The 12747-nt window shown below is 48.0% G+C and overlaps 1 protein-coding gene across 4 annotated transcripts in view; it reads right to left on the bottom strand.

The window, feature by feature from the left end:
• ZNRF1 (zinc and ring finger 1) overlaps positions 1–12483 on the bottom strand; it is a 121768-nt gene extending 109285 nt beyond the window's left edge. For 3 of the 4 annotated variants that reach the window (XM_051847304.2, XM_070062745.1, XM_051847305.2), the window contains exon 1: positions 11425–12483. In XM_051847304.2, coding sequence (XP_051703264.1) covers positions 11425–11851 — 427 coding nt within the window. In that variant the 5' untranslated portion in view covers positions 11852–12483. The remainder of the gene's footprint in view (positions 1–11424) is intronic. The other variant, XM_017342413.3, reaches the window with a different exon arrangement.
• Between the last annotated feature and the right edge of the window lie 264 nt (positions 12484–12747).

The following is a 12747-nucleotide window of genomic DNA, read 5'->3' as shown; positions in this document are numbered from 1 at the left end:
AAATTCTGATTCCCTCTGCTTTCGTGTTGCACTTGGCCTCTGGGTTGAAAGAAGATGCAGAACATGGATGGATTAAACATAGTCAACATGACTGGGCTTGTCAGATATTAAGATGGAGAGCAGCTACCTGGAAAGCCAGCCCTCGTCACAGCTCTCAGGACCTGCCTGGAGCTCTCAAGGGCAATGATATGAGTGTTGCAGCCCTATCAGATCAGAGTCCAGGAAACCTCACAACACACGGGGTACATGGGCATCTGGGGATGCTCATTTTATTCGGAGACCATGTTATAATAAGTTTCTTTAAAAAGCTGATTTAAATGGTGTTTTGCCTTGGGGGGTGTACAAGAAAGCTAACTAATTAGGTTGGAATCACAGAGGATCCAAGAATTCCAAAGATTCTCTAATCCTTATAGGATTCCCAAATACCAAGACAGGCATCAAGACAAAAAGACTCCTAAATAGCTCCCTCTAAAGAAAAGTACCTTCTCAGCAGGGAAAAATGTTATTTGAGATGGAAACAAATGAAAAGATCTCCAAAGAGCTGAGAAATGTTGGTGAGATGACCACATCAGCCAGGCCTGGGATTCTGAGTTTTCCACTCCCTCTGTCTGAAAACATCCAGGTAGCTCCAGGCTTCAGTTTCTCCCATGTACTAACAAATCAGCTTTGACCTTAAAAGATACTGTGCAGGGGTCAGCGCTGTGGCATAGTGGGTAAAGCCGCCGCCTGCAGTGCCAGCATCCCATATGGGTGCCAATTCAAGTCATGGCTACTCCACTTCTGATTCAGCTCTCTGCTATGGCCTGGGAAAGCAGTAGAAGATGGCCCAAGCCCTTGGGCCCTTGCACTCACATGGGAGACCTGGAAGAAGCTCCTGGCTCCTGGCTTTGGATTGTCGCAGCTCCAGCCGTTGCGGCCATCTGAGAGGTGAACCAGTGGATCAAAGACCTCTCTCTCTCTGCCTCTGCATCTCTGTAACTCTGCCTTTCAAGTAAATAAATCTTAAAATTTAAAAAAAAAGATACTGTGCAGTAATAGTGGTGACTACCTTCAGAACTGCTGTTTGTGAAACATGACTTAATTCTTTTTTTTATTTTTTAAAGAATTATTCTATTTATTTGAAAGGTAGAGTTACGGGCCGGCACCGTGGCTCACTTGGTTAATCCTCCACCTGTGGCGCCGGCATCCCATATGGGTGCCGGGTTCTAGTTCCAGTTGCTCCTCTTCCAGTCCAGCTCTCTGCTGTGGCCCGGGAGGGCAGTGGAGGATGGCCCAAGTGTCTGGGACCTGCACCCACATGGGAGACCAGAGAGAAGCACCTGGCTCCTGGCTTCAGATCAGCGCAGCACTGGCCGTAGCGGAGATTTGGGGAGTGAACCAATGGAAGGAAGACCTTTCTCTCTGTCTCTCTCTCTCACTGTCTATAACTCTACCTGTCAAATAAATTAAAAAAAAAAAAAAAAAAAAAAACCAGGTAGAGTTACAAAGAGAGAGAGATCAATCTTCCATCTGTTGGTTTCACTCCCTAAATGGCCACAACAGCCATGGCTGGGCCAAGCAGAAGCCAGGAGCCAGGAGCTTCATCCGCGTCTCCCACGTGGGTGCAGGGGCCAAGCACTTGGGCAGCTTAATCCACTGCTCCACAAAATTGGCCCCAACTTAATTATTCTTTTTATAGGGCTAGAGACTATCATCTAGAGAGTTAGAGCCATACTATGACAAGTTTAATTCACTAAGACCAACATGACTGAACACAGGCATAAATATAAGGTAAAGTTTCTACAAAAACTATTTTTCAGAAGTTAAGTCATCACCTTATAACCAAAGTCCCATAAAAATCTCTCAGCATAAAATGGTCTTCTAAATTTTATATTTTGAACAATAAATACTCAAAGATAAGACATTTATTTATAATATTACAGTCACAAGTATTGACTATCATAAACAAAGCTTTAAAATTTACTTAAAATTGGGGCAGGTGTTTAGCCTAAGTGGTTAGGATACTCACATCCCATATCATAGTACCTGGGTTCAATACCAAGTCCTGGCTCCTGATTCCAGCACTCCTACAAATGCATAACCCAGGAGGCAGCAGTGAGGGTTGTTGATTCAAGTGTTGGTTTCTGTCAATCGCATGGGAGACCTGGATTGAGTTCTTGGCTCACTGTTTTGGCACCAGTGAGCCACTGCAGGCATTTGGGGAGTGAACCAGCAGACAGCAGCTCTCTGTCTCTCTCCAATTCTCAAAATAAAGAAAATTACTTAAAGCAGGACTAAAACAAAAGAAAAAACAACCTTATTCATAAATGGACAAAGGGCAATCCTCCAAAGATGACATATAAATATCCTACAATCAAATGTAGACAGTCAACATCAATAATTACTAGAGAAATGTAAATCAAATCTCACATCCAGTAGGATGTCTAATATATATACACACACACACATATATATATAAAACAAATATTTTGAGAAAGAGGAGAAATTAGAGGGCTATGCACTCCCAGTGGGAATGTAAAATAATACAGCCATGGGGCTGTGGTGTGTGGCATAGTGGTTAAAGCTGCTGCCTGCAGTGCCGGCATCCCATATGGGCGCTGGTTTGAGTCCCAGCTACTCTACTTCCGATCCAGCTCTCTGCTATGAACTGGGAAAGCAGTAGAAGACAGCCCAATTCCTTGGGCCCCTGCAACCACATGGGAGACCCGGAGGAAGCTCCTTGCTCTTGGCTTCTGATCTGCGCAGCTCTGGTGGTTGCGGTCAATTGGGGAGTGAACCAGCGGATAGAAGACCTCTCTCTCTCTCTTTCTACCTCTCCTTCTCTCTCTGTGTAATTCTGACTTTCAAATAAATAAAATAAATCTTTAAAATAATAATAATAATAATACAGCCACTATTGGAAATAGGATGGTGGTTCTTCAAAAATCTAAAAACAGAATTATCATATGATCCAACAATTCCTGGGTATATACTCAAAAGCACTGAAAGCAAGGGCTCAAAGACATATTTGCCCATTTATGTTCATAGCAGTATTATCAACAGTAGCTAAAAATGGAAGCACCCTCACTATCCAGTGAAAGATGAATGGATAAGCAAGATATGATATATATCACTACAATGGAACACTAGTCATCCCTAAAAAGGAAGTACATGATTACACAGACTACAATATGGATTAACTTTAGTGACATTATTTTAGTCAAATTAGTCAATCACAAAAGACAAACACTATAGGATTCCATTTATATGCATTACTTAGAATACCACTGAGTGATAATATTCATAAGGTTAAGATGGTAAATTTAGTGGCAGGAATTTGGTGAAGCAGTTAAGAGGCTGCCTGGGACATCCTCATCCCAAATTGGAATGCTTGTGTTCAAGTCCCAGCTCCACTCCCCATTCCAACTTCCTGGTTAACAGGCACCCTGGGAGGCAGCAGGTGAACCTCAGTTGTTGCAGGCATTTGCAGCAATAACCAACATATGGAAAATCTCTCTTTCCATCTCTCTCAAGCTAATTTTTTTAAAAGAAAAAAAGGTAAATTTTATGTTACCTATATGTGACCACAAAAAACAAAGTTGATGAGAAGCAAGCATTTAGGTTAGCAGTTAAGATGCTCACATTCCATATCACAATACTTAGATTCAACTCCTGGCGCTGGCTCCTGACTCCAGCTTCCTGCTAATGCAGACCCTGAGAAGCAGTGGTGATAGACCCAGTAACTGGGTTCCTGCCACCTGTGTGGGAAACATAGCATTCCTGGCTTTGGCCCTGCCCAGCCCCAGCTATTAACGGGCATTTGGGGAGCCAACCAGCAGATGGGAGCTGTGTGTGTGTGTCTGTCTGTCTGTCTGTCTTTCTCTGTCCCTTAAAAAAAAAACTTGGTGGGAGAGAGAGGGCATAAGCACTCACAAAGGAGTAAATTTCCTTTTGGGTGTTTGTGGTTTGGGATAAATTTTACAAAGAAGATTTAAAACATGGTGAATCATGCTTCTAGAAAACAGTGTTCAATGACCAGAAACAAAAGTGGCTCTAGGGATGACAGAGATACTAAATTCAAAGATATATCAGAAGAGTTTAAAATACAGTTTTTCTTTTGATATTCTCATTGAGAAGATAAGGGAACCCCTTACACTGGGATGGAGGAGGAATTTCTTAGTAAGACACTTGACTGGAACCTAAAGAAAAACACCTCCTGCCCCCACTCAGAAAGATTTACGAAAAAATGAACAGTGAGCTTAAGAGTAAAGAAGTACATCCCAGCAGCTGTCCCATGGAAAAACACTTGAATTTATATGTTTATTCAACAGAAGGACTGATGAAGAAGATAAAAGCATCAACAAGTGGCAATACCTGGGCTCTTAAGGAGTGAGGGAGTAAGCAAAGATTCTTGGAAAGAACAAAGTAGTTCACTTTCATAATAACTAATATCACTTCTAGCACTTACCCTAGGTCCTGGTACACTGTAGACACTCTACAGTGCTCATATGAGTCTTGGCTACTTCATTTCCAATTCAGCTCTCTGCCAATGTGCCTGGGAAGGCAGTGGATGATGACCCAAGTTCTTGGGCCCCTGCACCCACGTGGGAGACCCAGATGAAGCTCCTGGCTTCTGGCTTCAGCCTGGCTCAGAGCTTGCCATTGCAGCCATTTGGGGAGTGAACCAGCAGATGGATGATCTCTCTCTCTCTCTGTCTCTCTCTCCCTCCAACTCTCTCTGTAACTCTGCCTTTCAAATAAATAAAATAAACCTTTAAAAAAAGAAAAGAGGTTGTAATTCAGTAAGCCCTTTTGTAGCACCAGCACCCAAAGGCAGTTCGGGTCTTCAAAGAAAAAGGAGTGAGAAGACAAGCACAGAAGGAAAGGTGCTACTGCCACCATTACTTCTATTAAGAGCAACTCAACTCTCAGGACCAAGGCAGACTGGCTTAGGCCTGCCTCTAGGAGATAAATGCTTAGTTCCATATAACAGAAAACTATCAGGGGTGGGCATCATGGCACAGCAGGTTAAGCTACTGCTTGAGACACTCGAATCTCCTATCAGAGGGCCAGCTACTCTGCACTGCTGACTCAGCTTCCTGTTAGCTCAGCAGGGAGGCAGTTGATCATGGCCCAAGTATTTGAGTTCCCACCACCCATATGAAGAGACCTACATGGAGTTCCCAGCTCCTGGCTGCAGCCCAGCTTAGCTCCAGCTGTTACTGGCAACTGCATGAACCAGCAGATGGAAGATCTCTGTCTCTCCCTCTAAGTTTCTCCTTCTATCTCTGTCACTATGTCTTTGAAGTAAATAAATCTGTTTTTTTTTTTAAGAGAAAAACCATCAAATAATGAAAAAATGCTCTTGCTTGCTGAACCTGCCCCCTGAGAGCTGTAGAGAAAAAGATTTATGTGGATCTTACTGAGGCAATACCCGACTAGCTTAATAATATTGAAATAATGCTAATGAATGCACCCACAGAGCATTCCGAGTTCTTTCTGTTTTGGAAGAGAAGAAGTAAATCTGTGGTAGAGTTTCAGATATAAGTGATCTTCTGACAACACTTTCTGAATCTTCCGTTACAAATTCAGATTCTTGGGTCTCCCAACCCTACTAAAATCTAGGTGTGGGGTCGAGTCATCTGTAGTGTTAACAAGCTCCCTTAGGGAATACTGGGGACCATCAAATCTAAGAACCCTTTGGAACCATTCACAGAAATCAAGAGAGCTCTTGTCTGTATCTGTTTCCTTCCTGTTCAAGATCCAAGAGTGCACTATAAATTTTTACCGTGCCTCCCCTAATTTGGGATTTATAGAGATTCAGCAAATTCTCCCTTCCTCCTTTCTCCCAACAGATGAAAGCTGTGCTCTTAAAACTAACAACTCCAGGGAGATCTCAGTGTAAACAGTCTCATCAGGCCAGAAACTAGCCCAGCTGCTGCTTTCAGTTTGAACTCGGTTCTTTATTTGCTTCACACTCGAGGACTGATCCTCAGGTTATTCATTCACACCCACGACTCATCCCTCATCCATAAAGCACATCAAAGACAGGAATCCAACTGCTGGATTCAACAATAAACCTGTGTCTTTACGAGAACATGATAAACCTGTGTCCTTACGAGAACATAAGATTCAGAAGTGAACACTGCTGGGTTCCTGCTCATAGTCAAGACTAATACAGAAATTACAATGAACTATTTGATTTAGCCTAGTCCACAGCAAAGCTTGGAAAAGAAATGCATTCAAATTTATACTCAACAATCATTCTAAAAGACTGAGTCTAGGATTTAGGTTTCCAGCTAACTTCAAGATTCTAGTACCAGGGCCAGCACTGTGGCACAGCAGGTTAAGCTGCCACCTGTAGCGCTAGCATCCCATATGGCCGTTTGAGTCCCAGCTGCTCCACTTACAATCCACCTCCCTAGTAATGATCCTGGGAAATTAGCAGAAAATGGTGCAACTGCTTGGGCCCATGCACCCATGTGGAAGACCCAGAAGAAGATTCTGGCGCCTGGCTTTGGCCTGACCCTGCTCCAGTGGTTTTGGACATTTGGGGGTGTGAACCAGCAGATGGAAGACTCTCTTACTCTCTTTCTGTAACTCGCCTTTCAAGTAAAGTAAGTAAATCTTTTAAATTGGATATATCAAAATTTCAATGTCTGGAAAGCTTAGGTTGAGTGTCACACTGTAAAATGCGAACCAGGTTCTTTTTCCGAAAAGCAACTAGCGCTGTATATCTTTGGATAAGACTGGCCTGGCTTCAAGTATTCCTTGTGACATATTTGGGGCAGGACTTTGTTTAACATCAGAAGGTACACATCCCATAAAATAAACAACCTAAGAGCTACACCACTGTTTACAGTGCCTTTCAAACCACAGTGAAGAGTTAACTATGACCTTCAGGAAATCGTCTTTGCCTCAAGGTAACTTTTTTTTTTTTTAATTTTACCTAAAATAAGTCCTCACACTAATGGAGAACTAAAAATTCTGCTTTTTTGTTTTTGTTTTTAAATGTCTTCATTAAGAATAGGACTTTTGCAGGAGAGGGCAGGGGCTGTGCCATGCTCTTTGGAGACCGCAGAATGCTTTTCCTTCTCCAGAAACCAAGCAAAAGCCCGTAAGAGTTCTAGGGGACATACGGTGAAGCACAAAAAGGCTTTCAGTTCCATTCCAATGGAATTGGCAATGCTTCCCTACTATGTAACAAAAGAGAAAATTAAATCACTTGAGAACCCTAGAGTGGCAGTAAAATCAGACTTCTAAAAGTCATCGTAGCACCAGCTGATGTCCTGGTGATGGCGAAGTACAGAATGCGTATATGTACACATATAGATGACAAACTGAGACCTGGAAAACAGCAACCTCCTCCAACACAGTGGATCCTGTTTTCCCACATCCAGAAATCCACACTCAGATAAACAGGATGACGACACAGGACTGCCAGGCTTCCAGAACTGTGGTTACCTCACAGAACTTCCCTTACAAGGCGGAGAAGAAGAGATTCTGCCTGCCCAAAGCAGCGCTCCCCAGTGCAGGTTCCACCATGTACAGTCCCTCAGTGGAAGTCAGGGTGCAGGAGACAGAGATAGCTTCCATTTGGGGGGGCCACTGTTCACATGGTCGTTTTGCAGAGATTCAAGAAAGCAGAAAACGATGGGGCTGGCATCATGGCACAGCAGGTTAAGCCAGCTGCCTGTGGTGCCAGCATCCCGTATGAGTGCTGGCTCCGCTTACTATCCAACTTCCTGCTAATGCACGTAGGAAGGTAGTGGAAGATGGCCCAAGTGCACGGACCCCTGAAACGCACATGGGAGACCCAGATGGAGTTCCAGGCTCCTAGCTTCAGCCTGGCCTAGCCCCAGCTGTTGCAGTCATTGGGGAGATAGCAGATAGAATCTCTCTGTCTCTGTCTCTCTCTCTCTAACTCTTCTTTCCATATAAATAAAATAAATCTTTAAAAAAGAGAGAAAAAAAAAAAGAAAAAGAAAAGCAAGGCAGAGAACTAGAAGCATCCCCACTGGAATACCAGCTACTTTACATGTCCAGCCCTTTGGCTTTTGCGTATGTTAAATTCTCACAAAGTCCTCATGACGACGACTCTGCAAGGTAAGCAGGACAGGCGTCATCTCCATCTTATGGATGAAGAAACTGTGACTCTGAGGCTAAATGACTCACTTGCCCAACGTCACAGGCCAGGCAGTTAATCAGCAGCCAACCAGATGAGCTGGGTTCTCAGACTTGAAGGCCAGCGCCATTCCCAAGACATTACCCCAAGTCCTCATATTTCAGTAGAATGCACTGGTGAGGAGCCCAGGTTCTGGAACCAGCAGGCCCGCATTCCAGTCCCAGATCAGCTACCTGCTGGCTGTCTGACCTGTAAGTTCCTTGCCATCCCACTAACTCTGCTTCCTCACCCACATCTTACCTCACAGAATTACAGTGGTAATTAAATGAAACAATAGATACAAAACACTGAAATTCACATACTCAACCAACACTTGTGCCAAGTGTGGTACAAGTTATCACAGTCGGAGCCAGCACTGTGGCATAGCAGGTAAAGCCGCCGCCACCTACAGTGCCAGCATCCCATATGGGTGATGGTTCAAGTCCAGGCTGTTCCATTTTCTATCCAGCTCCCTGCTAATGGGCCTGGAAAAGCCTCAGAAAATGGACCAAGTGTTTGGTCCCCTGCACTCACATGGGAGACCAAGAAGAAACTCCTGGCTTCGGCCTGACCTAGCTCCAGCCGTTGTGGCCATTTGGGAGTCAACCAGTGGATGGAGATCTCTCTCTGTCTCTCTCTCTCTTTCCTTCTCCCTCTGTATCTCTGCATTTCAAATAAATAAATAAAAATCTATCAAATAAAATAAAAAGAAGACAAATGTGACTGCAGTGTGTTCTTCTCACAGGATTAGGGAACACCAGTATAGGCTGCCACTGCTGAAGAGAACCACACCTATTTTTAAAGTAACAAAGATAAGGCTGGAGAGAGGTCACAGGCACTCAGAGGTAGATCTGAGACAGGGACAGGTAAGCCCATTCTCTGTGGGGAGGCCTCAGGTTCACTGAACTTCCCTATTTATTTCACTGACAACTGCTTCTGTACCCACGCAGAGTTCCAGAAGCATCTTGCACACGTAAGCAACAGCATCCTATCAACATCCAGGCATCTGGTCAGATGTGCAGAAATCTCTACCCTCCGATCATGGAACACAAGAGCAGGATCTGCTCACACCTTCCTCAAAGGCTCCGAGGTGGACAAGAGTTTCTCTCCTAGCAGCAACAAACGACAGAGCGAACGGATGTCCCGAAGACTGCTCTGGCCTGTTCCGGGAGGTGAGACAGAGCACAGCTGCGTACAGAGGTGCAACAAATTATTCACTTGAAGGAAAGAATCAATGGGTTGCTAAGGCAGTGGTTCTCCACAGGCACATTAACACTGCCACCCCAGAAGACAGGTATTTGGGGGGACATTTGGGGAGGACACATTGAACTGCAGGACACTGCATTTAGTAGGTACAGGATGTCCTACACAGTCAAGAATGTATCGCCCAAAATATTAATAGCAGCCTCCCACACACACTTCAGACACCCTTCCTGAAAGAGGTACTGTGCTCCAGCTCCCCGCCTCCTCCCTGCTCAGTGGTCTCAAGACCCTCACAACAAACAACCGGAAGAAAAGAACAAAGTTTCACAGCCAAGGAGTGTGAAATCCTGGAATCCAAACTGTAAGCTCCTAACGTTGGCATGGAAGCTGGTAGTGGAATAAGGATAAAGAAGTTTCCAGTAAGAGACAAACTTCAGAAATGTTACAGAAAGAGAACTCCCTTTCTGCATTCCCCACCCAGCCTCTGTAAGACGCGTTTTGTCATACACAAAATTCTAACTCTACAGGGCTTCCCAATTTAAAACAAGATCCTAATGACAGTTCTTTTTCACATGAAACCACAACCATCTCGCAAATACAGCTGACTCTTTCTGTACTAAATTTCGTGAGAAAGATTTTTAATTTCAAAACGCCTAATGCTGATCAACTGAAGGTGCTGAAGGCAGTCATGCCTGCGCCTCGCTCAGGGCGGCCTGGGATGCAGGTCCGAGAAGCTCTCCTGACATCCAGAGGCCTGGGCAGGGCTAAGACACCAGCCTTGCAATTCAAAAGCCACGTCCAAATGTCACTATTTCTCTGCCCAAATAATTAAAGTTTATAGAAAAGACAAAAAAAAAAAAAAAAAAAAAGGCAAGACTATTTACAGGAAGAAAAAAGAAAGATCTAAAAAGGTCTACCTTATTTCAAAACAGCTGTAACCAGTGACCTGACAGATCCTTCCATAAAGTAACCTAAGAACAGGAGCAATCTTTCTCCCACACAATAGTTAATTTTCCCAACTCACCCAAAGGAGTCTGAATATGCAACTTCTTCATTCAATTTGCCAATCAGCAAATGGCAGCCCCACACCCCTTGTGACCGGTGTTCTAGAAGCCTGTCCTGGCTTCCCAGGGTAGCCAAGCAGACAGTCCTGTCTTCCTCCAGAGGCCCCGCCAGGCCTTCCCCGCTCTGCCCAGCAGAGCCTGGGAAATCCCCCTCCAGCTCTTTGCTGGCCTGCTACCAGGAGTTCACAAAATGAACCCAGCCCCATTCTTTGAATCCTCCTCTTCCCAGTCATGTGCCAACAGCCGGGCAATAACACCCCACCTTGCCAGGCTCTCGGTTGCAAAAAGACGCAGATTCACGGGAAGAGCAAGGAGTGGAAGGAAGAAGATGGAGGGATGGGAGAGTGGCTGACCAAGCCTGCTTCGTGCAGCACGGGTGACCGGAGCTCTGGTCCCACACAGAACCCTGAGGGAGGCTCCCTGCCTGGGCCCTGCCTACAGCAGGCCACACCTGTCTGTGCCAGCCGCCTGCCAGCTGCTCCATTTTTAGCAATTCAAACAGATTTCCAGCCGGGTGGCAAAACGGGGCACCCCACCCTCTCTCAGCCAGGGCGAGGGCCCTAATCCAAGCACCACTTGCCCCCAGTTTCATTTCTTCTCACACTCTTTGTCTCTTTTCACACTCTTCCACCGCTTGGTGGGAGCGGATCCAGCTGTCTGCTAACGGTGAGGCGGGCACCGTGCTGCAAAGGCAGGAACGAAGCACCCAAGCAGACTTGCTGAAAAGCCAGACAAGCCCTCTTCTCCGAGCAAGGAGATGCCGATAAAGGGGACTTCCACAGGCAGGTTTCACTCTGCCCATCCACAAGCGAACACATGCCTGGAGTCCTGCAGCCTCGCAGACAGCCACTCATCTACAGGGTGGGGACCCATTCATCCCTTGGCACCAAGAACCCAAAGAAAGGCTGACACATGCAGGTCGCATACTCCGTATCCAAACCTCGGAGCGCGCGAAGGTTTGGGGCGCCCTCTTTGCACTCCACCCTCTGAGGCCTCCACCACCCGTGGACTCACCACTGTGCGAGCTGAACCACCTGGGTGCGATGTGCAGAGGTAGAGCATCCGCCAGCGAGGCTCGGGAGCCCAGGTACAGCATCCCGTCTCTATGGTGACCGCCGCCAGTCTCCTGGTAACCATTGCCATGGGCAAAGGTGGAGTCGGACGCCGACCCTCCGCCGCCGCCGGGCGCCCTCTCGGAGTCGCCGGTGCCCCGGGAGGCGGGGGTGTAGAGGCCAAAGGGCACCCCGCCGGCCGTGCTGGGGTCCATGCCCATGCCCGCCACCGAGCTGACCGAACGGCTGCGCAGCCCCATGGCTCCGCCGCCCGTCCTGTAGTGCCCGAAGTGGGGCGCCCCTCCCGGCGGCGGCACGGCGCTGTCATCGGTGGAGACCCCCGGGAAAGGGCCTCGAGAGCGGGCTGCCGTGCTCTGCTTTCCCCCCATGCTCGCCCGGGCCCCGATGGGGCGGGAACCTGGGAGCCGAGACCCTCCCCCACTTCTCAGCAGCGGGGGGAGGGCTGGGCGAGCATAAAGGGGGAAGGAGTCAAAAAGGAGACCAGGAGGGGGAAAAGGGAAAAAAAGGAAAAGAAAAAAGAAAAAAAAAATTCCCGCGGGGAGGAGAAGCAGGCGGGCAGGGACCTCAAACTAAGAATTTAAAACGATCCAAGCCAAACGCATGTTTCCCTTCAAGGTCCAAAGAGGCGCAGTCCGGCGCGGGCTCCGCGCGCCACAGGCCGCCCCCGGGCTCGGAAAGCCGGGCGAGCCGCAGGGAAGGAGGGAGGGAGGCGGCGGGCGGGCGCAGGGAGGCGCCGGAGGAGGCCGTCCGCCCCACAGGAGGCGGCGGCGGAGGGCTGGGGGCGCCGGGCGCGTCCCCCGCCTCAGGACGCGGCGACCATGGACGGCGGCCCGGACCCCTCAGGCCGCGGGAGGGCTCGGCGCTGGGCGGCCAGGCGGAGCTCTGGAAGCCGCGGTCGCGTCGCGTCGCGCTCTGGCTCCAGCCGCCGCCGGCCCCGCCAGCCGCGCCGGCCCCTTGGTCCCGGGCAGCGCTCGCCGGCGCTCCTCGCCGCCGTGGAGACAATGGAGGGCGGCAGAGCGCAGGCGCGGCCCGCGCCCCCTCCCCCTCCCCCCCGCCGGGTTAACCCCTTCGCCGCCCCTGCGGCGCCCCGGCCGCGGCAGCCCCTGCGCTGCCCGGCCGCCCGCCCTCCTCCAGCGAGCCAGGGACGTGGATGGCCTGAGCCAGGGGACATCGGCCATGCAAGCAAGACGTCTTTCCCAAGCAAGCATTCGCAAAGAGGATAATTATTAAAGGGGGAAACCACTTATGGGGGAGGGGCGACCAC

The sequence above is a fragment of the Oryctolagus cuniculus genome, chromosome 18, assembly GCF_964237555.1.
Source record: "Oryctolagus cuniculus chromosome 18, mOryCun1.1, whole genome shotgun sequence".
NCBI lineage: Eukaryota > Metazoa > Chordata > Mammalia > Lagomorpha > Leporidae > Oryctolagus > Oryctolagus cuniculus.
This window is presented reverse-complemented; position numbering and strand designations above follow the sequence as displayed.